Source organism: Ochotona curzoniae, unplaced genomic scaffold, assembly GCF_017591425.1.
Source record: "Ochotona curzoniae isolate NIBS_2020 unplaced genomic scaffold, NIBS_Ocur_1.0 scaffold_2587, whole genome shotgun sequence".
Lineage (NCBI taxonomy): Eukaryota > Metazoa > Chordata > Mammalia > Lagomorpha > Ochotonidae > Ochotona > Ochotona curzoniae.
The window spans coordinates 20,520,138-20,547,619 of record NW_024467096.1 but is presented as its reverse complement, the minus strand read 5'-3'; the positions used below and the strand labels follow the sequence as shown (position 1 = coordinate 20,547,619).

The 27,482-nt window shown below is 38.2% G+C and overlaps 1 protein-coding gene across 10 annotated transcripts in view; it reads right to left on the bottom strand.

Annotated features, from left to right (window-relative positions):
• Positions 1-27,482, bottom strand: part of PEX5L (peroxisomal biogenesis factor 5 like) — a 212,528-nt gene that overhangs the window by 149,838 nt on the left and 35,208 nt on the right. For 3 of the 10 annotated variants that reach the window (XM_041002617.1, XM_041002621.1, XM_041002619.1), the window contains exons 1-3: positions 4,541-4,566; positions 3,733-3,892; positions 2,217-2,288 (exon numbers count right to left, since the gene is read on the bottom strand). The exons of 2 other annotated variants lie outside the window; for them this stretch is intronic. In XM_041002617.1, coding sequence (XP_040858551.1) covers positions 2,217-2,288; positions 3,733-3,892; positions 4,541-4,566 — 258 coding nt within the window. Of the gene's footprint in view, positions 1-2,216; positions 2,289-3,732; positions 3,969-4,540; positions 4,567-27,482 lie in introns of those variants that run through there. 5 more of the 10 variants (XM_041002618.1, XM_041002627.1, XM_041002624.1 and 2 more) reach the window with 5 other exon arrangements.

Below are 27,482 nucleotides of genomic sequence, written 5' to 3'. Positions count from 1 at the left end.
GACATGTAGTTTGCCCTGGCAGGAGTGACAGTTTCTAAGTGACAAGTTTAATGAAATCTAGCAGATTTCCACATCACATCACACCACTCTAATTCTTTCATATTTATCTTCTTCAGGTTTTCTTTTAGCATCATTTACTGGAAAAGGTGTTTGCAATTATATGCAGATGAGCTCACAGATTTCTCCTGTTTCTCAAAAGTTAGAAGAAGACATATACTAATCATATAGGTTCTTGAAAGAATAACCCAAAGATTTCCTAAGGAATATGTTTCATAAAGACTGTACTGTTTTCCCAAATATTGGGCTTTGAAATATCAATACTGTCATTATTTCAACTAGGATTTGCTCACAACATCAACACCAGATAAACCTGCCCCAACAGGAAGGCCTCTTGTGAGGCAAAGAGCAAACACAAAAGCTGACTTGTCCTCATCATTACTCACCTTTTGCAACAAGCTTAGGCATGAATGACTCAGCAAAAATGGGTCACTGCGACATGGTGCCAACTGGAACGGCACTGGAAAAATGTGGCAACTCTAGAGGAAAATCATGAGTCTGAACAAATGGAATCTCCTCTCATTTGGCACAGGTAATGAAAACACTATGCATATTTTCTAGAGATGCAGGAAAGTTGATTTACTGTTTATTTCAAGATTCCTTAACGGTTAACAAAATGTGTTTGGTTATAACAATATAAACGTTGGGGAAGGTATGAGCAAAAGGAACAACGGTTACCTTGAACTTTTTCCCCTAAAGGTCTCAATAGATAATTTGATAGTCTTCTGAACACCAAAATATAGCTAAAACACAAAGCTTTAATAAAAGCAGGCTGGATTAAAAACTTTGTGATACGAAGCTAGTGAATAAGAATAAATTACCATCCATGATTAAAGAAGAAATAAAGAAATAACTAATTTTTCAAATTAACAGAGAAATGAACTTGGATGTGTGTTCCCGTAATACAGCCAATCACATATGGCTATTTTATTTCATCAAGTGGGAACCGTTCTGTCATGAGAATCCAAGTCAATGAGTAGGATCGGTAAGACAAAGGTTATTACATGTCTCAGGTAATCTGGGACAATTATAATGATAGAATCCAGCCCTACTTACCTTATTAACCAAACCAATAATAATACACACACTGTTTTACTCAAGAACATGAGACAAGAAGCACTCAGGCAGTTTGTGCACATCCTGAAAGATGGATGCATCCTGCCCCTCCACAGAGATGCTGTGTTTGGTGTTTTTCCATAAGACCCACCCTGTTCTCTCAGTTATTCCAGGCCTGGCAAGCAAGCCTCTCAGTCAGTTATATGTGGTGGCTACCTTCTGCTGGTCCTTTCCCTTTTCACTAAAATAGACACAATCACTAGGATGCAAAACGAACTGTATGATTAGGAAATTGTTCAGTGTAAGCTACCTGCCTTTTCCCTATTATCATCTGCCCGGATTCTTCAGATGTAAACATCCCTTTCAGATTTAGTGTCATTGATATATTAAATAGATATGCAATTATTTTGTCTTTTTTACAGAAAACAAGGATGTTAAGCACTGAGTTCCATTTAGTGGTATGAGCTGGAAACTTTCTTGGAATGTCATTATTTACAGTATATCAAGCAGGTTCCTGAACCTTACGGGCCCATACACCATCTAAGGTAGCGACTTCTCAAATTACGGGCAATATTACAGACCTACATAGCCTTTTTGTTTTGTTCTTAAAATGATACTGTGAGAAAGTAAATTGAGCAATACGCATGCTTTATACCTCTCGAATTTTTTAATCTTTTATCTCCTTCTCTCTAAATCATACTCATTTTTATCACATATATTAATTTTAGTGTTTCTCATAATCAACATAATGCATTATCTTACTCTTTAAGTCTCTCTTTTTTTAAGTTATCGTTGTAGTTTTGACTCAATTTATCAAGTTGAGCTTACAACTTTTCTGGAAACTCTCTTATCTTGTTTGAGTATTATTTTATGTCATTCTGACCTATAGAATGTATATACTGGCATGATGCAGCAGTCAACGAATCACAGGCATCCTATGCCTGTGGAGGCTCATCTGCTTTTAAAAAAAAATCTATCTTCTTGTACAGGGCTCAGCTAGACATGCTAGTACAACTGCCAGGGGAAGGCTGAACGCCCTAAGGGCTTCAGTTGTCAGAACTCTACATTGCAATAATAGAAATGGTATGTAAGTGTTCACTTACCTGCTTTTGATCAACAATTATTTCGAGGTCTTCATCACTGCTTAGTTTTCCATATCCTTGTTCTTTACTTTTCTTGTGAAAGAATAATTTTAAACGATCATTTAGTTTTCTTTAATTAAAGATAGCCTTAATTCCCACTTAATACCTTTTTAAGATAACATTATTTAGCCTCATTCACAAGTCATAATGCATCATTTTTTATGTCAGTCTCCCAAGTACATCCGTCAAATGTTGTTATTGTTAAACTTCTGAATTATAATTATTCGTTAAGTATTTCTGCTTAGCATCTCCCATTCAAATTATGCCTTTAATTCTTTTCTTAATATTCTTTTGTTTCTCTTTTGTAGTTTTAGAAAAGATTTTTAACACTTTGATATAAATAAGCAATTCATTGAAGAGTCCCAGTACATTTTACTCAAAGATTGAAACTTCATTTTTTATTCTACTATGTTTACATCTCCAGCTATTATCTGTTTTGTTTTAGTGCCTTGCTATGTTTTTAACAGAGAATTATTGCACAGCAAATGTTCAGATTTTCAACATTTTCTTAGAAATAGATGAATACAACTGTTGGAAAGCAGAACCTGTAAATAATTTTTAAAAGATAGCTCATGAGAAAATCAGACAGAGAAATTGGAAGAATACAGAACATCTCTGTAAATGCACTTATTTCGTCATATTTATATAAATGACCTTTCTCCCACCCAAGTGTCTTCTATAACAAATCTGTAAAAGCTGAAGTTAGGCAAGTGCTTGGGTCATGACAACCGGTTTACAGCTGTGCTGCAGAACAAAGATAGTACAGCTGGATATTAACTCCCAATGTAAAGGCTGATGGGAATACTAGAAACCTCAGTTTGTTTTTTTACATCAGCAACAAAAGCAAAATTCACCGCATCCTTAAATGCTAGATTTTCAGAGTCCTTGCTTTAGATGAGTCACATCAATTAGGGTTAAGATGATCAAAGTTAGTTCTTAGGCTTATATATGTCATCTCATATGAGGATTTTCATCTTAGAAGGAAGAAAAGACACATCCTTAAGTGAACTTCAGGTAAATAATCTTTACTCTGGAAAATGTAAGCCTTATCTGTTATCCCTCCTACAGCACTTCAGAACACTAGATTTACATATTTACTCCCCAACAGACCTACTTCTTATTCTTGTTCTTTTTCTATAGTGAAGAGATTTTTGAATCATTAAGTATTAGGATGCATAAGTAAAATCCAAATTCTCATTCATACATTAATGAACTCAGCTACTCAGAACAGAACAGATGGTCACAGCATTTTTTTCAATACTCTTATTCTTGTCTTCCTCTGAGATTTCATTCCAGGATTGATTTAAAAAAAAAAAACAACAACACGAACAAGGTTGCCTTCAGTCTAACTGACTTCCTTTCCATTGCTTTGCTTCTGTATCCTTTCAGTCTACTGGTTGCCATAAAATATTGTCCCACAGACCCTCTAATGCAATACCTTTAGAAATGCCTTTCCCATATTGATTTGTATACGTACCAAGTAGCTCATTTGCATGACTCGATTTCTGGACAAAAGGACATTAAGCAGAGGTGGAATGTAAGTCCTTCCATCCATTTCACTGTCAGACATCCCAGAATTCTTTGCACCGGCGGCAGTGGCTTCATTGCCAGAACTTGCTGACCAGAGAACTACAGATCTTGCCCAGCAACATTATTAATAATGTACAACAATAACTGAAATATTCCTGAATCATTGTTTTGACTTTGTAAACACTGACACAGAAAGCTTTGAAATGAAAATTTCTTTCTTTTCCTGATTAATTTTTATCCATGTGATTTTAGTCTTCCTGAATGCTGTGAATGTTTTCCAAAATCTCACTTATTATTAATTATATATGGACTTCAACTCGTGATAAAAGCTTTGAGTTTTCCCACTTTCATCCTCTGCTGCAGACATTTTTTTGACTCTCATTGCTAATAGATACAATGTCAGCAGTCATAAAACATGATTTAATATTTCAATTTCTGCCCATGCCACAAATCAGTGACTCCAATTGTAATGCAACTACTTATCTAACTCAGTAGTGAATTTTCTGAGTGAGAGGTTAGATTGGGGAAGGAGATTTTTGTCTCCAACTACTCTAAGTAGAAGTTGGCATTTTCTAAGTGGGAGGGCTCCTTAGAGCTCTTGTTTTGTACCCGAAGCCCCTAGTCTCTAAGCAGCACAGACAGACACAGAACAAGAAGTCTTACACTTTTCCTCTAGAATCAACCAACATTTTCTAGTTTACCCCACAACCCCAGGGGAATTAATTCTTTTCTAAGCCATAATGGTATGGGCTCACTTACTGCTTATTTCTAGTGCGTGCATAATCCTCTTTCAAGCACTCAGCTTCCCACTTGGACTGCTTAGCTCAGCCAGCCCAGGCAGCAATCTTCAGATCTCCTCCCTCCTCCCGTCCAGGAAGCCCTGTCTTCTATCTACATACTTTTGTCAAGCACAGAAATCAACTCTACAGCCTTTGAGTGGTCTTTCATACCAGGCAAAGGACTGAACTAGGAGAAAGAAAGCCAGTCTTTTCACTGCCCAACTGTGAGGGGGCAGGGCTTCTGTGGGAGGAGAAGCCAGAGGGGAACCACTGCCTGAGCTCCTCCCACCTCTGCTGGCAAGTCCCTGGAGCCGGGGTTGAGAACTGAGGCAAAGAGCTAGGGTCTCTTTGCACTTCCAACCTAGCACGCTGCCTGCTTTTGATTGTATTGTACACCCAAGTGCAACTGAGGAGTGAGCATTAGCGCAACAGGGGCAACCCTGGTGAGGGTTTTAAGGTGGGAGAAATGAAGGAAGACAGACAGAAACAATTCTCATTTGCTGACAGCATCTCTCTCCTCGGAGGAAGCTGTTGTTTCAAAGGCATTGATTGTGTCTTAACTCTGAAACTCCGCACAGCATCTCCTACCTTCCTACACGTTTCTGAATCCTTTCTGACCAACCAGAGAGAGAACTACCTAGCTCTTTGTTAGTGCTGGTAACTTTTAAAATTTTAAGTATGAAATACTGAGAAAAATTTAGTAGTCTTTAAAAGCATTGAGCCTGAATAGAAACCTTTCCTCATCACAGACTTGATCTTTCCTTGACCCTGCCTATCTTCTTCTTGTCTTTCCCCCCTTTGTTTTTTCCTCTGCCACAATAGGAGAGAAAAGTGGGTTTATTTATTTGAATTAAAACATGAAATTTCAGTATTGTACAGCAAAACACTAACGCAACCACACAGCCAGATATAAAATGCATTATTTTGAACACTTTTGCAAGTAAGAAACAACAGTGACAATAGAGACAGAGCTGGAAAATGAAGTGACTTTAGTTCATTTCAGAATCCTAACTTATTAAAAAAATAATTCAACTGAAGGATACTAAAATTATATATATGTATAGAATTAAAAAACTTCATACACCTTAGGACTGGAATTTATAAAGGGAGTACTGAAAAGAAGATGTGATTTAGCTAATTGTGCAAATTAGCACAAATTGAAATTTTTGTCTAGCTGTAGATGTCATAATAAATGTAAAGGTTAACTATTGCATATAAATATTTCTGGTGATTTTTAATGATTTATTCAATGCTTCAATGAATGATACATAGGAGACATGAATGTATTAAAGCAAATGTCACATGCAGAATATATAATTTAGCTGCTGGAAGAAAAGGTCTTCCTACCATCTTTATGGTTGTTAGGATTCAATTGTAATCTTATTTTTTCCTTCCTTCAATCTTAAATGTCTTCTCTATCATCTAGCTTCCAGGGCTTGCAACATTTCCCAAGTTTTCCTGTTATAAATGTGATTTACTTATATCTCTTTTTCACAATGACTTCCTTTCTTTTTTTGCTGTTAACTGGATTTATTGCCCTCTCATTCTTTTTCTAGGGGCAACATACACAGCATGGTGTTCTACTGTTCAGACACCCGGTGCTCTATGTAACCAGTCCCATCATAAAAATGTAGGCTCTATCTCTGTTGGCACTGGAAACAGCATGCATCCTTTTCTTAGTGTAAATTACAAAGATGCATTTAAAGTGCAACATGGTTTGTCAACTTTGTCCTTCAGGAACATTCCTTACTCCCTTCTACAGCATACGAGAATCTCTATCTGTATAGTCTCATTAATATTTACCTATTTTTTCTTGTATATGTTCTCCAGTGACTGACGTCTCTGTTATCTCTTCACTGTTCAAAGAAAGAACAATTTACACTTCTAGGCAACAGGTTACTATTTTTTCTCCCCTACAATCAAATTTATTTCTTAACAGTCACCATTTATCTTCCAATTACTGAATTCTCTAGCAGTCCTTTTTTTTTTTTCTTTTTGAATGAACTGAATGTAGTATTAATGAGAAATATTGAGAAGGAAGATAATGTTCTGAATTTGGGAAGTTCATCCAAATGTAAAAATGAGTCAGTCATTTGGGTCTATGGCTCTGCAAGAAGAGATAGAGGAGGTAAAATGGTTCTGTAAGAAGAGATATACAAACAGGGCATATGGATTGCTGGGATTACTGAAATTGGAGGAGCGTAAGAAAGAAGTGTCATGAAAGAAGACAAACAGAAACAGAAGAGGTGAGGACCAAGGCAAGAGTTATGGAGAATGTTTTTCCCTTGAAGAAAAATGTGAAAGAACTTGATGAAGAAAGATGGTGGGAGTGGATGTCAGTGCAAGAAGAGAACCAGTGGATATAGCCAAAGGGTCAAAGCTGAGGAGACTCTAAGAACATGAACAGCAGACTTTCACCGTATGGCTTTCCTTGGAGGTCATCACTGCTAAGTCTAGGAGCAGACATGTGATACGGGAGCCAGACTAGAGCCAATCATGAAATTCACCGATGTGTAGTGGTGAATGTAGCAAGAAGGGACTAACTTTCTTGTAGAGAATCTGGATTGAAAAGGGAAAGAAATCAATTCAGAGCCACACACTAGCAAAATTGTAGTTTGTTTCCTCTTTCCTTTGTGTAAAATTATTGAGCAGGTTTGTAGTTTAAGAAGGCCCTCATAAAACAAGCAAAAAGTGAAACTGTAGATACCAGAGAGGGAGGATAACTTGAGAAAGCAGAAAGTGAGACCAAAGACCCTTTGAAGAAAAATGGTGCTTCTCTTCTAAGGCGTGAAATTCTGTTCCTTATATTCGTAGAAAGACATCTGGAAGAATAAATATCAAATACAAAAACCTGTTTTTTCCCCCCAGGCAAAGGAATTATGCATGATCTATGCCTTTTTCTTTATAGTTAGCAGTACTTTTTGAAATAAGAACAAATTCCTTTTGTAATTAAAGACAAAGTAAATAAAGTGTGATTGCTTGAGGGAGCCATTAAATTGCCATTGAAATGACTCATCTGAAGATTATTTTGAAAGAAAGGGATTGGATCGGGGCTTTATTCCTTTACTATGATTCTGGGCATAAAGTTGTATTTCTTTAAAAAGCTGATTGATGCTACTGCAATGATTTATTCCTTTGTAGCAAGCATGGTTGAGTGGTGGAATGAATGTGTTGTTTACTGCATTTAATAAGCCTTTTTCCTCTTGGCTCATCCTTTTAATATTAAGCTTCTCAGTTGTTTGACGATATTTTGGTCTCATATCACTTCTTTCCTTAAAAATGCACAGTGTCAGCATGGCCATAAACTCCACTGTAGTTGAAGCCAAAGAAGCAATGCAAAGAGAAATCAGGAAATCAAGGGGAGATGAGTTTCTCTCAGATGACCTGGAAGGAGGGCAGGCTAGTTTTCCTCTTTTTAGGATGTAAACGGAACCAGAACTTAACAGAGAGTAACTGTCTTGTAGTTAAAAGGATATTTTTCAAATATTTTATTTCTCTACGTACATTTCCAGAAGGAATAATGTTACCATTAACAAATATTTTCCTTCCATTTTAGCATCAGTGAAAATGGAGAGTGTCTCTGAGTGACCACGGGTGTATGTAACATTTGCCAAGGGCTGCCTCTCCTTCTCACCAGTTTCCATTGACATCAGTGAGAACCCCCTGATCTTGGATTCTACAAAGATAAAATAGTGAATTTCTTTTCCTATTAAATAAGAGATACCATTATTTGAAATGGTAATATTATCACTCATCCTGCAAAATATTACAAGAAAAAAAGATTCTATTCCCAACATTTTCTCATTTTCAACTAAACACTAGAGAGTTATTTTTATAGTATAAGTAACACATTTTACATATTAGCTGAGTCTTCATATCATGTTAAATATTTGTATACATTTGAAAATTTTCAAGACTTCCAACTTTTCATCAAAAATAATAATATGTATGCATTAAGTGGAACTCAAAGAGCTTTTTTCTAAGGGGCCCAGTATAGTATTCTAGAGGCTAAACCCTTGTCTTGCATGCACCCTGGGATCCCATATGGGTGCCGGTCATGTTCTGATAGTCCCACTTCCCATTCAGCTCCCTGCTTGTGGCCTGGGAAAACAGTTGAGGACCCAAAACCCTGGGACCCTGCAACTGCATGGGAGATCTGGAGGAGGCTCCAGGCTCCTGGTATCATATCAGTTCAGCTCCAGCTTTTGCAGCCACTTAGGGGAGTGAATCAGCAGATGGAAGATCTTCTCTGTCTCTCCTCCTCTTTGTATATCCGACTCTCCAATAAAAAAATAAATAAATCTTTAAGAAAGAGCTTTTTTAGTTACTAGAGGCCTGTTATTATTTTTCATGAGTTAGTATTCTAATTATGGTAGTTTAAGGGTACTATCATAAGATCAGCTATGTCATATATCATAATTCTGTTTTAGTCTAAGAAAATATCAACTTATCTATTGGATCATTGGGCTAGTGATTGTGAAGTGAACTGAAAGTATGTCATTATAAAAATTAAAAGAAATAGGGAATGAGGAGGGAAGGGATCTGGAGTGGAAATTATCACTATATTTATGAGTGGTATTGTGACTTACATAACATTTGCTCATCTAGCTAAATAACTAAAAGAAAACAAAAATACAACGTAAAACTTGGAATTCTGTACTCTTTTGTCACATAACCATGAAGTAGTAAATTTCCCCAAAATGTAAAATACATTTAATGTTATTTATCATAACTGATAAATAAAAAAGGTTTAAAAATAAGAAAAGGTTTAAACAAAAAAGGTTTAAATTTGTACATTAACTCTTTGTAACCACAAAATCAAAAATTTAAGAAGTAGTACTTTAAAAAATGACTAATTGCGGAAGGACTTGATGTCTTCTGATATTTTTTGAGAACGTAAACAGATATTCACAGGATTTCCTCCCTCTCAACAATGACTGTGTGATGACAGAACCTGTGCTTTCACTTCAGGCATGCTCCAGCAATACACATGACAATCTCACCCTGAAGGGCATTTTGTTGGAAAAGAAATTAAATCTCAAACAATGTGTTATTTTAAACTATAATGAATGTCATGTGCATGAGCCCACATATTTAAAATTATTTTTACTTTAAGATTAAACCTCTTGGGAAAATAGGTTTCCCAGTTACTCACTGGTATTGGTAATACACGACGATGGTATATAAAACACTTTTAGTTTGATAAGCGCTCCTCATGGTGATACTTCGATCTTTGAAATGGCTCTTGGTCTGTGAAACAATCACTGAAGAGTTTACCAAGTTTCTCAAAAATATTTCTATTTTCCAAGCTTTCAAAAAGCAAAAATTTCCCAACATCAAAATTCATTAAGATTCAACAATATGATGTCATTGTGCAATATTTTTCTAAATTGTGCATAATTTTCCCATGTATTAAAATATAATTTTTGTTACAAAACTTCTTAAGTATATTTTCTAACACTATCCACATGCACACACAGACACAAAATGTTGAACAAATCACAAGTTAAGAGAATTTTATGGTGAGTTTCCTGTATACTTACTACTTGGGTTCAACCAATAAAGTTTTATTATGCTTGCTTATTTTCTTACCTATATAAGATCTATTTAATTGCAAAGCAGTGTGACAGAGAGGAAGGGAAAGATAGATCTTCTATTTGGTGATTTACTCTTCAGATGGCCACAAAGACTAGTGCTGGTCTGAACCAAATTCTGCAGCTTGGAACCTATCAAAATCGCCCATGTGGTTGACAGGGACCCAAGCACTTGAGCTATCTTCTGCACCCTTCCCGGGCACATTATCAGGCAACTGGATTGCAAATGGAACAGCCAGGACTCAAACTAGGGTTCCCACATGGAATGCCAGTTTCAGAAGCAGCATCTTAACCCATTGCACCACAAGGCTAATCCCTACTGTGACATATTTTTAAAAAAGATTTATTTGGTATTTTTACTGGAAAATCAGATTTACACATAGAAGGAGAGACAGAAAGATCGTTCATCTGCTGGTTCATTCCTCACATGGCCTCAAAAGCTGGAGCTAAGCTGATCTGAAGCCAGGAGCTTGTTCCTGGTCTCCCACGCAGGTGCAGAGTCTGAAGGCTTTGGCCCTTCCTCTACTGCTTTTTGAGGCCACAGGCAGGGACCTGGATGGGAAGTGGAGCACCCAGGACAAGAACTAGTGCCCATATGGGATTCCCAGGTGCATGCAAGCTGAGGATTTAGCCACTAGGATACTGCGCTGGGCCTGTGACATACTTTTTAAAGGTGAGTACACACTATGACTTTTCTACATACTCTGTCCTCCAAGGTTCATTTATTTTATTTAGAAGCTCAGAAAAGCATAACCACTGCTTCAACAAGCTTCCAAAATAAGAGCACTAGCAGTCCAGGATTTGCTTTCCTATAGAAAGCCATTGCTTTCATTGAAAAGCAAATTAGTGTGCTGTATTTCTACCATTAAGTGCTAGAGATAGGTCCTATCACTAGGATTAGTGAGGAGTGTATCTGATCAAAGGGCTGTGATTTTGCAGTCTTGAATCAAAAGTAAGTGATCAAACAACTCAACTTTTTGAGTTGAAGTTAACATTAATTACTCCATCTTCAATTTTATATCCTTTGATCATTGATGTTTGCCGCATAGATGAAATCAGGACAAGCCGCTGCATTTTAGGCTGCATAAACAATATTTCCCTCTGGTATGTGCCAGGAAAGTAGCCTAAGAACAGCTGATGGCTTCCCAGAGGGATTCAAAAGTATTACTCATATTTGGGTGGCATATGGAGATCAACTAGGCAGAAAAGAAAAATAACCTCAAAACTTGCATTACTGCAGACTCAGCAGAGTTTCATTGTTTCTGAGGATGATAAAGTCTTCTTAGTCGTTTCATATGCTCAGGACTAACCAAAATCGCATATTAAGGAAATTATAAGCCCACCAGAAGGATCTTTTCAACAAAATTTTTTTAACAGTTTCTTTCTTTTTATTTTAATGGCTGGAAGGTTCTTTACCAACACCGCCCTCTCATTTCTTTTAAGTTGGTTCTAGAAGCCAGAACAAGTAGAGCAGGCACTGACTGATACAAAAGTTGTTTTCTGCCTTGTGAAGAGGCTAATGATTGAAAAATTACGTATTTTCATCCTCTAGTGTCTTTGCATCACAAAGTCTTGGGGGGCAATTTCCAAGACAAATGAAACAGCAAACACTCCCATTTGGTGCCTTTATACCTATCATTACCCACACCACAGGAATGGAGTTAGTTGTTTTATGACAGTAGGGAATCCAACAAACTGTGTTACAGTTTTGGATCCTCAAATGGCAAGTGAACAATATTAGCACTTAAATACAGTATTATGATATAAATATCTACTCCACTCCTCAAGGAACCATAAAAAATTAAACAAATCAAAACAAAAAGGATAAACTGGGTAGCAGTATCCTTATTGTAATGAAAATGAACACTTCCTGCCTTATCCTCTGCTTCTCATCACTGGTGGATAGTATTTCTGGTTTTGATGCATGTTGACCCTCTCAGGTAGGAGCTGAAGCTCTTTCACACCAGTTTTAAACACTGGTGCAATTATCTTTGGCGTCTGCTGTGGCTGTTTCCTTCTCGCTGGCAGTCAGCACACCTGGTATCCCACACCAGCTGCTGGCTTCTTTTTAAAAAACTGATCAGGAAGCATGATCCTATGACCTTGTGAAATAGAATTCTAAAGCTTTACTTGGATAAAAAGGAAACTAGTTGCTTCTATAAGCATTTTGTTTCCCAGCCATGTTAATTCACTATTCTCACACTATTCTCATATTTTCTTAGAGCAAGTACTTTTTTTTTTCATTTTATTATCATTATTATCATTTTATGTTATAATTCCATAGGCTCCTGGCATTTCCCTTATCCCCTTCCCAACTCCCTCCCCCCCACCTAGTTCCTCCATATCATTACTAAAATATCGTTCTTCATACACAGTCATATGTCCATCATTGTGGGCATGGACAATGGCAGAGAGTCCAGCATCCTATTGTCAAGATACAGTGAACAGTTTCATTGTAAATCCATCTTTGGAAGTAGAAATGCATAGTACATCGTATCTTCACATATGGATGTTAGTCTCCATTTCACAGCTACTGTACATCCCCTTAAATGAAAAGTCATAATACAAAATCAACAATAGAAAGAAAAATAGAAATGTACAATGCCTTGAAGTTAAATAACATGTTACTAGATATGACTATCTCTATTACAGAGCTACTATACATTTCCTTAAATGAAAAGCCACAAACCAAAATCAACATCAGGGAGAAAAAAAGAAATTAACAACATCATGAAGTTAAATAACATACTACTAAATGACTGATGTGTAGCTGAAGAAATGAAAATCAAGAACCTTCTTGAAGAAAATGATGCTACTGTATGATCTACGTGTCATTGAATGATTTAATCAGAAGAAAGTATTTTGAAGAGATGAAACAAACAGAAAACAACAAAGCCCAAGTGATATAGTTTCCACTGATCTTTGTTGGTAAAGTGTGTCTCCTCCAGAAAATAAAATAGGTGGGTTTTGCTTTTAATCCAGTCTACTAATTTATAACGTTTGATTGAGCTTAAGCCATTTACATTCAGAGTTTTGTATGTATGGGTGGTACTTTGGTCCTGTCATTTTAGGAATGGTTTGTTCATTGGTTTAGTCTCCTGTTGTCATTTTACTGGGATGTTCTTCCCGTTTGCCTTTGGTTTTGGTAGGTGCTATTCCTCTTCTCTGTCAAGAGAACATCTTGAAGTATCATTTATTTGTAGGGCAGGTTTGAGAGAGGCAAATTCTTTTAACTTTCCTTTACTGTGGAAGAATTTTATTTCATTTTCAAAGACAAAAGAAAGCTTTGCTGGATGTGTTATCCTAGGCCGATAAATATTTTGCTTTTAGAATCTGGGATATGTCATTCCATTCTTTTCTTGCCTGTAGAAGTTCCTCTGAGAGGTCTCCTGTGAGTTTAATTGGCATTCCTTTATATGTCAATTGATTTTTTTCATGTGCACATTTAAGGATTTTTTCCTTATGTTCAATTGAAGAGAGGTTGATGATGATGTGTCTTGGTAAAGATCTTTTTTGATCAAGCCTGTTAGGAGTTCTGTGCCTCTCCTGGATCTTGTTTCCCAATTCTTTCTCCAGATTAGGGAAATTTTCCTTGATTATTTCATTAAATACATTTGCAAACTCAGCTTCTCTTTCTACACCTTCTGGGACTGCCATAACTCTGATATTTGGCCTCTTAATAGTGTCTTTCAATTCTTGAATACTTTTTTTGGCCTGATCCAACTCTGCTTCCAGCTTTTTATTTGCTTCCCCCTGGTGACAGGAAATATCTTCCAATTCTGAGATTCTTTTTCCTGCTTCATTCATTTTATTTTGGAGACTCTCCACTCTACTTTTAATTTGCTCTACTGTGTTCTTAATCTCTGATATATCAGCCTTGATTTGCTTTATTGCTTCCTTAAATTCTTTGAACTGTTGTATATGCTTCTGATTTTTGATCAGAAGTTTTAAAATGAGTTTTCTGAATTCTGTGTCCCCCATTTTCTCAATGTCTTCCTCAGAACTCTGAGGTTGGCAAAGGGTTTTGTTCCTTTTCAGGGGAGTTTTTGGTAATATTCATTGTGCCTTTGTCTCTTCTTTTGCTCTTGGTCATTGTACTTCTGGTTAGCAGAGTCTTCTCCTTGGGGCAGGTTTCTAAGCTGTATCACCCACAAGTCTATAGTTTGATTTTACTTACTGTGGTTGGTACATGGCTCTTTGTTTGAGTCGCTTGTGCCACTACCTCCAGTGAGTTCCAGGTCTGGGTTCTTATGTTAGATTTCCACCGTGGCCTCCAAAGCCCCAGCTACTGGCTCACCACTCTCCACCTCCTGTGATACCGTGCTGAAGCTGCACCATTGTCTCTGCAACCTTTCTCCCACTTTCGGTTGGAGCAAGCCCCAGGATTAGAGAGACCACTAGGTATCCTATATAATTAGGTTGTTGGTGGTGCTGATCTTGTCGGAACCTGTTGGACATTAGGTCTGGGTGCCACAGGACCTATTTTGACCTGTACGATGGCACAGTCGGTATTATTTTCCTGCAAGACCAGTGCAATCCACGGAATTCAGTGAGTTCTCGCGAGCTCAGCACATGTGCAGTTCAGTGTTGTCCCCTGCAGTCCTAAAGCTATTGCCACAGTGTTCAAAATGACGCCTGAGGTACCACTACTAGAGTTCTTGACCTGCTGGCCATCATGTCTGAGGGCTACTCAGACCTTTCTAGGGTGAAACCTGTAGTATGCCATGTTGCTGCAGTTCACTGAGTCAGAAATGAGTTCACTCCCAGCTCAGCATATGCTCAGTCCTTTCCCTTGCCTTTGCCTCCTTATGCAAAATGATGCCCAATTTTGCTCCAGGTGGCTGACTGGGCTGTGAAATCCACCATGTTCTCACACTGTCTGTCTGGGATCTGTTGCTCTGTCTCTGCTCCTAGTCAAATCAAATGAACCAGCAGGACAGACAGTTCTTTGTCTGGGATCACCTCCCAAGTTCCCAGTGAAATTCCTTCCCACCTGGTTGCTGGTGGAGTTCAGATACCCGTGCTGGAGTATCAGTCACTGCAACACCACACCACAGTGTCCACTGTTTTCCTGTGTCTGTCAGTCTCCAGGTACCCTCTGCTGTTGTTCTGTCCTTTCCTATTTCCTGGAATGTGTCTTCTCTGCTTCGTCCTGATTAAATGTTTTTCTGTCCATTTAATTGTGTCCTTACCCTATTCCGCCATCTTGATTCTGCAAGTACTTTTTTTTTTTTTTGACATTCTGACACATGGTTAAAAGACTGACTGTGAAATTTTGGTTTTGATGAGATTCAATCCAAGTTTGAAAATCAGCAATAAAGTTCACAGGGAAAGTTAAACCTGATTATGTCCAAACTATATCTATGTTAAGTAATATTTTGATATGACTTAAATATGTTTTGAAGGCGATTATTATTATTAACACTGTCTTAAAATTTCATTTGGACCTGCCATAGACTGACCCTTGACAGCTCGCAATATATCTTGCCTTTTCTGAGGTGAAAACAATCCCGGATGTGTAATGTAACCCATGAGTCACCCCTGGAATCTCTCCTGTGGCCGTACAGGCTTCCTTCACAGCACCATCACACATATTATTACTTTAGTTCATCCTTCTTCTTCAATGGCTAGGGGAAACTCATGACAATATTATAGATAAGACATGATAATTCCCGGAGGGTGAGCATGTCTGGAGTTACTATCCATCACCATGGATAAGGGTTTCAAGGCATCTCTTCTAAGCCACAGGATATGTAGGTACAGGAAAGATCTGAGGCCGGAGGCAGTTGGCTTATCCATTGGACATGTGACAATCAGTTAAGAAATTGAAACAACAGAGTCCAGTCAAATCTACATCACATACTCTATTTTGTTTTTACAAACACCAGCTAACACTTTGTTTGATTTTAGCGATAATTTTATGTTAATCAAAATTAAATCAACAATAAGATTACTATTAATTAAAGGTAAAATTCAAGTAAAGTCACTTATATGCAGTATTGCTATTGATTGATTAAACTAAAATGCATAAAAGGAATTCAATGCCTCGGAATTGTATCTGTCAGTCATGAAGGTAAGATCAGTTCTAGAAGAATCAAGGTGCAATGCATGCTAGATGTCCAAGTATCTCATGGATTTGTTTAGGCAAAGTTACATTGTAATGGAATAAAGGTTGCTTGCTAGTCATACATGATCACTCAGGATGCTAGATTCAGCCAGCAGGATTATGTATCAATATCAAAAAAGTAAGTTTCCTTTGAACTTTTGAGCAAAATGACATTACTAGAAAAACCAAGAACACCAATAAATTGAACATACATGGATTTATGTCACTTTTTGATATTTATAGATTTCATGCATCTTAATCAGCACAAAGTGATCTCAAAAAACCAAAACCTTCCATTTGTGATAATCAAAAAAAGGAGATAAGGAGAACTATTTGAAGACAGTAATCAGCTTTTTCTTGACATGAATATGTTTATTCTTTAAGTTGTATGTACTTACATTTTATAATGAAAGCTAATTACTAAAGTTTTACTTCTAATACATTCTATAGTTTTAAAGTCATGGTCTTTCCCCAGAAGAAAGACCTAAGTGATGATTAATGAAACAGATTATGCCCTACTTTTTGTATACTTTATGACTTCATTTTAAGGTTTAGGTAAAGGACTGTCTTTCATTTATTCTGTAAATGTTTTTGATGACCACTTACATATTTGCTAAATTCTAGGACTCTACAATTCAAAAGGCAGGCACAGTTTCTGTCCTCAGAAAACTTCATATTTCTTGGAAAAGGAACACAATTAAATGAGCAAATACAAAGGTATGAGCAGACTATGGCAGAGAAAGAAAGGATGTGAAGAACGCAGTGGTCCTTTGTCTGATGTCAAGGTCAGGAGAGGTCTCACTGAGGAGACACTGGAATGTGAACAGAAGGCAGAAATCATCCAGCTAGGGTAGCGGGGACGCGAGCGCGCGCGCGTGTGTGTGTGTGTGTGTGTGTGTGTGTGTGTGTGTGTGTAGGGCAGCTTTGGAAGATAAGCATGAATAAAAATGACACAGAAGAAAGACCTCAGGTTATAGCAGGCAGAGCCTTCTGGCATCTCAAAGGACAGTATGTCTATAGTAGAAGCAGGGTTGGGGAAAATGAGGCCAGATGAGATTTTAGAGGAAGATGGTCTTAAAAATCAGGCTAACGAGTTTATTTTTGTTGTAAAGGGCAATGTGGAGCCATTATGGGGTTTAAAGCAGAAGTGACATTGTTAAATCTGTGCTGTAGGAAATCCATTCTGGCTAACGGGTGGGAAAAGGATTTGGAAGTTAGAAGGCTGGAGGCAAGGAGAGCAGCTGGGAATTACTGAAGCGGCCAGTACATGACAGCCAGGGCCTACTAATACACAAGTGGACAGAGATAGTTGCTCACACACCAATGCTATAGTGACACATTTAATTCATCACTTGCGTATTGTGAAATGACTTTTTCAATACTGGTCACTCTAAGTGGTAAAAACATCCATATTTTCTGTAGTCAGGAATTAAGTGAGCAGTGAATGAGTCTGCAGGGGACACATCCCAGGCACTCGCTTAACACAATCATGTTTAGAATAAAACCAATGAAACAAATGAGAGAGAGAGGAAAGAAGGCAAAGAGGGAGAGAGGAGGGAGAGATAGAGAGAATCCTACAGCATGTCTAAACTGATCTTGATGTTTCTTGCCATTTAACAAAACAAAAGGAATTTGTTTTAAAGATACAATGTAAAATTGTTCAGTGTTATAGAGCATCTAAATGGGTTTATTGTGTTTGTGTTTGTTGGATACCCACAGCAGGAATTCTTTATGCAAATCTAAGAACTAAACATCCCAGGGAGTATCAAATATTGAAATGTAATTATCTTAAATGTATTTGGGAGTATCATATTACTGAAAGTTTGGGGATTCTTGATCTTTAATGAAAAATAACTACACCTTTTTTTAATGGAATATTGGAGGATATTTAGCTATATGCAAATGCAACACAGAGGTATAGAATGGACTTATTTCTTCTAGACCACAGCAATCTATTGAGTACAGATGACATAAACAGTCTTCTTTCATTTGCAATTCTAATCCTTGCATTTTTTTTTCCTTTTTGAGAATCAAATCTCAAATCTTAGATCTTCCATTAAGGAGGTTTCACAAAATTATACACAATACAAAATTTTTGGACCAATCTACAGCAGCGAGATTTCAGCGATGAAGAGCATGAAGCACCTATTAAGTACAGAACACGCTGAGGGCTTCTTTGAAGATTCCGTCCAAGCTTTGGTAATTAGCCCTGCATTGTTTGAGGTATCTGTAGACAGAAAAAATAGCTGAGGCACTGAATTGCTTCAAATGCAACTTTGGGAAGTAGATGCAGATTTTAACAGAAAGGCTTTTCAGACCGCAGCATTCTTGTAAATTTGTCCTGGGTAGGCGAGTTGTGGGGGTTTTAAGGAGAGATGAAGCAAGGCTGTTCAGACAGAACAGCTAAGTTGCCATGGATAGTGTCACGCTCAAAAGGAGAAAGCCATTCAAACATACAGAACGAGCACTTATCCTAATAAGAAGCACTATAATTTCTTCATAATACACATTCTTATTGTCTATATACACCTAAACCTACCTTATATTTGCGTTTTTAAAGAAAGCTTAAGAAACTTGGAAAATAACATAATAAAGAATCCATGTGGTATGCCAGAGACCATTATAGCACATGAATATTGTTGGTAGAACCCAGCCAGATATGGAGAATCTTTTATGGAGCCTCTGAAGTGAAGGTCATTAAAAATTTTAATTGCAAAACCAGATTTACAGAGAGAAGGAGAAGCGAGAAAGATCCCTCCCCAAGGGACCATAATGACTGGAGCTGAGCTGATCCTAAGCCAGAGCCAGGAGTCTCTTCCAGTTTTCCCATTTGGGTGAAAAATACTAAGGCTTTGGGCCATTTTCTACTGCTTTCCCAGGCCACGAGCAGGAAACTGGAAGAAAAGTGGAGCAGCTGGGACACAAACTGGTGCTCATATGGGATCCCGGTGGCATGCAATGTGAGGATTTAGCCACCAAGCTATTGTGCTGGGTCCAGAACATTTTCTTAACAGTATTAAGATGTAATAATCCTTTTCCTCTTCCCAAAAAGGATTCAAACACTAAACATTTTTAATTCAAATTTAAGTATTATCACCATATACTACATATGACTGTATAATACATATGTATAATGTATTTAACCTCTACAAAAGACTATTGCTATTCTGTACATTTATATTACTTACATGTTTTTCTGATCTTAATACATCTTTTTAATTTTTATTTTCTATGATACTCTTTTATAGATACAGGGGTTCCCCCCTTCCTTCCCTTCTTCCCTTCCCATTATTTCCTCACATTATTACAATAGGTGTCCTTCAGCATCTTTTTCACTGTGAAAACACGTGTATTGATGGTGTTAGATAATACTTGTCAAACTGTCAATACGTTTGTATGAATCAATTTGGTGGCATCAGCTGTACTAGTTAAAAACTGAACTAACTAATCACTCAGAAAAATATAATCCTGGGGCAGGGGTTGTGGTGCAGCAAGTTAAATGCAGTCACGTGGGGCACCTTCATCCCATATTGGAGTTGGTGTTTTGACATTGGCCATTCTGCTTCTAAACTGGCTTCCTGTTAGTTGGATCCTGAGAGGCAGCAGGTGAGAGCAAAAGAAGTTGGGTCCCTACCATCCACATAGCCTCCTTGTTTCAAACTGGTCCAGCTCTTTCTGTCTCTTTCTTTCTCTTCTTTTCTTGCTATCATGTCAAAATTGTCTGATTATATTATGATACACAGCTTTTCTAGTATATATCTGAACTATATTTATTGGTTAGAGCTTAAGAATTTACAAGCACATAGGGTTACACCATGTAAGTGTTATAGGTCGTCCTATAAAGTTAGGTTTTATTCTCCTCATTTGTAGTTTAAGGAACAGATACTAAGAAAGGAAAAACGCTTTGTCTACCTATTAAGCTCTGGAACACAGAATTAAATCCGGGTTTCCTGACCTGATACGTCTGTGCTTGCTTTCCACTTTTTTGTTTTTAAAGATTTATTTATTTTTTGGAGAGTCAGATATACAGAGAGGAGGAGAGACAGAGAGGAAGATCTTCCGTCCAATGATTCACTCCCCAAGTGAACGCAACAGCTGATGCTATGCCTATCCAAAGCCAGGATCCAGGAGCAACTTCTGGGTATCCCACACGCGGGCTGTAGGGTCCCAAACCTTTGGTCCGTCCTCGACTGCTTTCCTCGGTCATAAGCAGGGAGCTGCATGGGAAGTGGAGCTGCTAGGATTAGAACTGGCGCCCATATGGGATCCCGGGACATTCAAATCGAGGACTTTAGCCACTAGGCCACACCACCGGGCCCTTGCTTTCCACTTTTGATGCAAACCAAAATAGCCTTTTGGTTATCATCAGCATAGAAAGTACACCTGAGCACTTTGTAAAAAATGTTGAGGATTGAGTATTGAGATACCTTCTAGAGTTGGGCACAGTTCCTGACTTCTGCCAGCCATGCTCTGTGATTTGTGAGGATGGTAGGAAATAAAATATCCCATGACATCTATAAAAGTATCTGGCATGTAGTAATCTCTGTTGCTATTTTCCTACTTAGTGTAACAATGTAATCCTATACATGGCCAGAGTAGCCATGGTTTCATCCAACTTTCAGGTCAAATATGAAAAGGCTTAGTCAATAAGACAGAAATAGCTGAATGATATATGCCAAAGTTTTTGGGACAATTGAAGGTCTGAACAACAACAGAACTGCAGCCCTTTCCAGGCTGGAAGCCAAAGGTCATTCTACATATGCTGTTGACCTATGCCTCCACTGTGTGTTCAGATTAAGAGCACATCACTCTTCTACTTGCCCAGCACTGGTCATAGTGACCTCTTGTCTGCACCACTTTTCATCATGTCTTTCTTATCTTTATTTGAAGTTGGTGGAGCCACCTAAATAGACTTGGAAATTCTCAGGTCTTAGCTTAAAATCCTGTATTCCCTACATTGGTTTCATCATTTGTGCTTTTCTCTGCTCAGTTCCTTCATAATGAGATTCCCATTCTAACTCCTCTCTGGGGCCTTATTCCTTGATTACTTCCTCTCTGAAGCCCTTCTCTCCTAGCTCAGGCATCCTGCTTCTGGCTTAGATTTCTGGGTCTCACTAGCAGAAGCAAGTGGAGTCAGCACGAAGGACAAAAAGAGGCTCACAGGGTGAAAATAAGAGCCAGATCTCCTGGTTGCCTATAAGGGCTCTTCTACTCTCTAAGATTGGGCTATGTTGGTAAAACTTGGCTTGGGCGTTAAGCTAGAAGATGAGCTAAGTTCTAAGAGCCAAAAAAATTGAGAGTTTCTAGAGGAAAGTTCATCACTACAGGAGTTCTGATATATTTATTTAGCTCTCATTGCATATTAATCCCAACATAGCACTTGTATACATTGGTACTTTATAAGCTAGTGATAATAGCAATAGCTAGCACTCACAGGAGTAATTTCAGGGTTTACTGTTATATAACTCTGTAGAGTCTTATTGTCATAAAATCAAGATGAATTATTACATATCTGGGTTTGTTAGAGTAAGTCTACCTTGGGGAGGATGGTTTGATTGTGTTGGAATCAATATTGTTTGTATTTTTTCTGTTTTACGAAATAAGGAAATGGGAAATTTTAAAGTTTTAGTCACACAATCTGTAAGTGGCAGAGCAGAATGGGAATTCGGGATCATCTCACCCCAAAGGTTGGATTATTTTTACCTCAATTTCCTGCCTCTAGCTATATTTCCGCTTGCTCAACCAACAGGATAACACAATACAAATTGCATGTTTGATTAACTAAAAAAGAAAAAAAATTAAAAGTCAACAGCCTTTTAGTAATTGTTCAGGGAAACAGCCAATTCAGAGACACAGTGAGTAGATGCGAGGTCATTCTTTGAGGTTAGCTGTTCTTGGTTCAAAGCCAGCACTGCTATTTTACCAGCTGTATGGCTTTGTGTAAGCTTGTTAGCTTTTCACACCCTAAATTTCCAACTCCTTGAGTTGTTGAAGAAAAAATTGAATTCATATATATGCTTATAATAACACTAAATAGATGCTGAGAGTTGTGGGCTCCATGTCCCCTTCCTCCTTTTCCTCCGTCCCTTCCTTTTTCTAACAGGCTGAGTTAACAGTGTGCAACCACTGAACATTCTGGCAAGATGGCCAGATTCACCAAAGACGGCTCAGAAAACTCAATCCTGAAGATAAAACATTTTTTTTTGTGGGATTTAAAAATAGAACCTGGTGAGAAGCAATCTTGCTGTGTCAACTTTTAGAAAGCTGTGCTGAGAAAACCAAGCAAAGCTTTATTTTAAGAAGACCCTGAATGGCTTAGCTGCAGTTCATGGTCACATCTGAGCATCTCCTCGATGGCTCGCTTTCTTGTGGACCAAACACTGAACCACATGAGGAGTTCTGGCCTGCTCAGCCCTGCACCCACAACCTTACAAAAGCCAACCCAGCCAAGCTCAGGTGCTGCTCTCTACCAACAGGGGTGGCACCCCAACAGTGGCTTTCTGCTGCTGGCCTTTTTGAAGTTCACCTTTGCTGAAGCATCTTTTTTTTTTTTTTTATACACAAACTGGATTTTTTATAGTATGTCTCAGAGATGGTGCCAAATATTAAGAATACAAAAAAAGTATAGAAAAGAATGATCACAGATGGTACATTTGGAAAGTAGGTAGAAAGGGACTTTGCTCTGTGTCAATACCTGGGCTATAGCCTAGGTTTTCATCATGGTTTCTTACTGGACTTTTCATTTCAACTTATTTTGAGCACAGTTTTCTTGTTTTTAAAGGCTAATACTATGGAATCTTTAACATTGCCAATTCTCTGATGTGTTCTGTTAACCACTGGGAAGTCAGTTAATGAATAATTTGATAACATTTAAGAAAGAAAACTGCTGGGACCAGTGCTGTAGCTTAGAGTGTTACATCGCTGCCTATGAGGTCAGCATCCCATTTGGGTGCCAGTTTGAGTCTGGGCTGCTTCAGTCTTGATCCAGATCTCTTTAGTTTGCCTGGAAAAGCAGCAGCAGATGGCCCAGTACTTGGGCCTATGGATCTGTGTGGAAGATCTGCATGGCATTCTAGGCCTTGGCCAGGCTCAGCCCTACACATTGTGGCCACTTTAGAGTGAACCACAGATTGAAGCTGTTGCTCTCTGTAACTCCACATTTCAAATAAACAAATGAATCTTCAAAAAAGAAAAGGGACCACCATTTATTAAAGCAAGAAGCTAGCTCTGATATATATATATATATATATAATATATATACACACACGTATATATCATTAAGTAAAATACTGAGGAGAATTTCATGTCTTCTACATGCTTCTATACAAGCTTTCTTTATATGCACCAACCATGACATTTAAAAAAATATGTGTAAAGATTTGTTCACTTATTTGTTTATTTTTTTATCTGAAAATAAGATTTACAGAGAGAAGAAGAGACAGAGAGAGAAAGGAAAGATCTTTCACCCACTGGTTCACTTCCCAAATGGCTGCAACAGTTGGAGTTGAACTGATCTGAAGCCAATAACCAGGAGTTGCCTCTGGGTCTCTCACATGGTTGTATGGTCCCAAGGACTTGGGCCATTCTCTACTGCTCTCCCAGGACATAAGCAGGGAGCTGGATCAGAAGTGGAGTAGCTGGGACACAAACCAGCACCGATACGGGATGTCGGACCTTACAGGTGGAGGATTAGCTTGTGAGTCATCATATCAGCTACAACTGTACCATTTCTTAAAAACAAACTCAAATAGCTGCAGCAAACGTAAGTCTTCGTGCTAATGTAACAATTAAAACTAGTTGGAATTCAGTATGAAGGTATGTTTCTAATAGGGAATATGCTGGCATTCATTTGTCTTTAGGCAAAGGAACAATCAGTTGCCTCAGAAAACTAACCCAGCAACACAGGGGTAAGATCATTAAACCTGTGACTAGTGGAGACTCATGTGTGGTTAGGAGCTGAGTTATAGTAACAAACCTAGCAGAAGATATCCGTGAAAAGAACAGAACAACCAGTCAGTGATTTGTCAAAAATAAACTTGAATACATACGCTTTATTCTGTTTTGGAAGATTCTTTTCCAAGTAAGCAATGAAATGTCATTATCAAAATAAAACACTAAAACACAAGTACACATATTGTGTCACAAAGGAGAGACAGACTTGGAATGCCTTTTCTAGCATTAGCCTTGGGGTGGACGGGATTCATGAGTAATTTCTCGTATCATTCTTCAGGGAAAGCAACAGAAATGGGTGAGGGAATAATTGTGAACCGTAAAACGAAACTAAAGTGCCTGACTGAAGTCCTTATGTGCAGCGAAGGGCCGAGGCAGCTGCTTGCCTACTCTGTCCAGCCAGCACCCCCGGCAGCTTTGGCAATAAATCATTTATTTGCTCAATAAATCATTTAAGTTCGTTATTTGATCAATAGAAATTAGAACCCTCCATCCCAGCTGAAGCACAGCATTGTGTTATTTCATGAAAAGTAGTAGAATTAAGCGGCATTAATCTCCAGTTTGCAGTTACCGCCTAAATAATGTTTCCCCTACTGCTTACATTTAAAAATACATTCACTTTTGATAAATCAAGTAGAGCAGTTGTAGTAATACTTATGCAGGTATTAATATAGGTTAACTCATTCCAAATCAATGTTAGAATATATATATATGTATATATGTATTAAGTTAAAAAGTACACACACACACACACACACACACACACTTCAGCACAAAGCCCTTTACATTTTCTTTGTAAGTTGGGCTAGCAGATGCACAGTTGTTCTACCCTCATAACCCAATTCCTTTCCTCTACTGACTTTCCAAAATGTCCCAGTCATTGTACTCAAGAGCCACAGAAATAAACAAACCCAGCAACCTGCAGAATCTCACTATCATTTTAAGTTGTTGTTAAGCAAGTATTTTCTGCTTGTCATGATAATCATGTGAGGTTAAATAAAATCTGATTTCTGTAATATTCAGAACCCGTAGAAAACAACTTGAGGAGCTTTTGAGTAAATTAAAAATATTAAAATGAAACACCATGAATATTTTAATTTCAATATCAAGTTACTGTTCACAAACTTTCTTCATTCATCCATTTGTTTTATAATCATTTAGGACTTATTGTTATTTTATTCTAATGCTAAGCTTATCCTGTAATAAGTGTAAGTAACATTTATTGAGTATTTGGAATGGAAGAAGCATATTCAAAGTATTTCACACATAACCATCCATCCAACTCTCAGCATGACCATGTTAGAACTTCATTATTTTCACAGTAAAAGTGAGGAAACAGAGTAAACACAGAATGAGCAACTTTCCCAGTGAAGAGCCAGGGTTAAAAAATATATAGACCCTCAGCTCTCCCTCCCTGAGAGTCTGATACCATTGGTCTGTGGTGGGCTTGGCATCAGTATTACATCAAAAATGTAATTAACTCAAAAGATCCTCAGGTTATTTTCTAAAGGTTGAGAATCACATGGCCAAAACTACTGCCTCCAAATGAAGTGATGGCTTACAAACTGAACATTCCCGACTACATTTGAAATTGATTAAACTTAAGGAAATCTAAAAGGTTGTGTGAGAGACCTCATGAAACCCAGGAGTCAACTACATTAGAGAATTGGCTGGATTATAGAGATGCGTTAACATCTACAGTTATGATGTGAAAAACTGGGGAAAGGGCGTGCATGGTACCCGTCAGCAGCTGGAGTTCTCAAGTTCAGCTGGTCCCTATGCAACAGTAGTCCAAAATTGTACAAGCGGACACACAGATTTCTACAGCTGATGATGCACAGTTGTAGAGTTCTCTTATCTGTTTTGACGTGGGATGTCCCCAAGTTTACCTGTCACTGTTTGGCTTATCAGCTGGACAACTGTTGGAGATGTCATGTACCATATGGAATTGCCTGGGTTTGAGTCCCAGCTCCTCCTCTTCCAACTGCAGCTTCCTTCTGGTGCTCACGTGGAAATGTAACAGATGATGACTTAAATGATTCAGCCTCTGCTGCTCATGTGGGAAACCGAGACTGAGTTCAAGCATCCTGGCTTCCATCTGGCATGGCCATGGCTGTCATAGAATCTAGCGAGTGAACCAGTGAGTGGGTGCTTTGTCTATCTTCCTCTTTCTTCCTGTTTGGCTATCTGCATCTCAAGTAAGAAAACGGAGATAAAGGTTCTCCTTTTAAAAAAAAAAGGTGTGGACATGGTAGGACTAAGTGAAGAAAACCAAACCAAATGCAAAGATCACAATGCTGGAGTCTGGAAACTTAAGTGGCATGCCAAAGCTGAGCTGCCTACACAAAGAGACAAGTAATGGCATAAGAAAACAGGCTAGACTGGGGACCCAAAATTCAGACACAGGCTCAGCCAGACGTTTGGAAGACAGGTGATTCACAAATATTTCCCTCTGGAAGAACTATGATCAGCTTTCAAGGATTTGTCCTTGGGCCTGGCATGGTAGCCTAGTGGCTAAAGTCCTCACCTTGCATATGCTGGGATCCCATATGGGTGCTGATTCATATCCTGGCTGCTTCACTTCCCTTCCTGCTCCCTGCTTGTGGCCTAGGAAAGCAGTTGAGGATGGCCCAAAGCCTTGGAATCCTGCACCCATGTGGGAGACCTGGAAGAAGCTCCTGGCTCTGGGCTTTGCATTGGATTGGCTTAGCTCTCACCATTGCAGCCACTTGGGGAGTGAACCAGCAGATGGAGGATCTTTCTTTCCAATAATAATAATAAAAAAGAACTTGTCTTTGTTAACCTTGATATCCTTAGTTTTATATCCAAAATCAATTTTTAATTTTGGTTTAAATGAAGGAATAGTCCTAAATTACAAATCACACTAAATCAAAGTACCAAAATCCAACTTACGCCACAGGAGGCTAAGTTACACATTCAGATGTCTTTACCCTGGATTGTGTGGATGAACCACCTTCACACAACAGAACAATCAATGGTGTCCCAATTTGAGGGAGCCATGATCATCCAGATATAACTTCTTACTGATCTGGAAATGCAGATTCACAGAGAGAAAGACAAGGAAAGATTTTTTCCACCGGCTGGTTTACTTCCCAAATGACTACAAAGATCAGAGCTGACCTGATCTGAAACCGGGCCAGAAGCTTCTTCTGGATCTCCTACATGAGCGTAGCTTTAGGTCATTGTTTTCTGCCCTCTCAAGACACAAACAGAGAGCTGGATGGGAGCCAGGACACAGATCAGCACT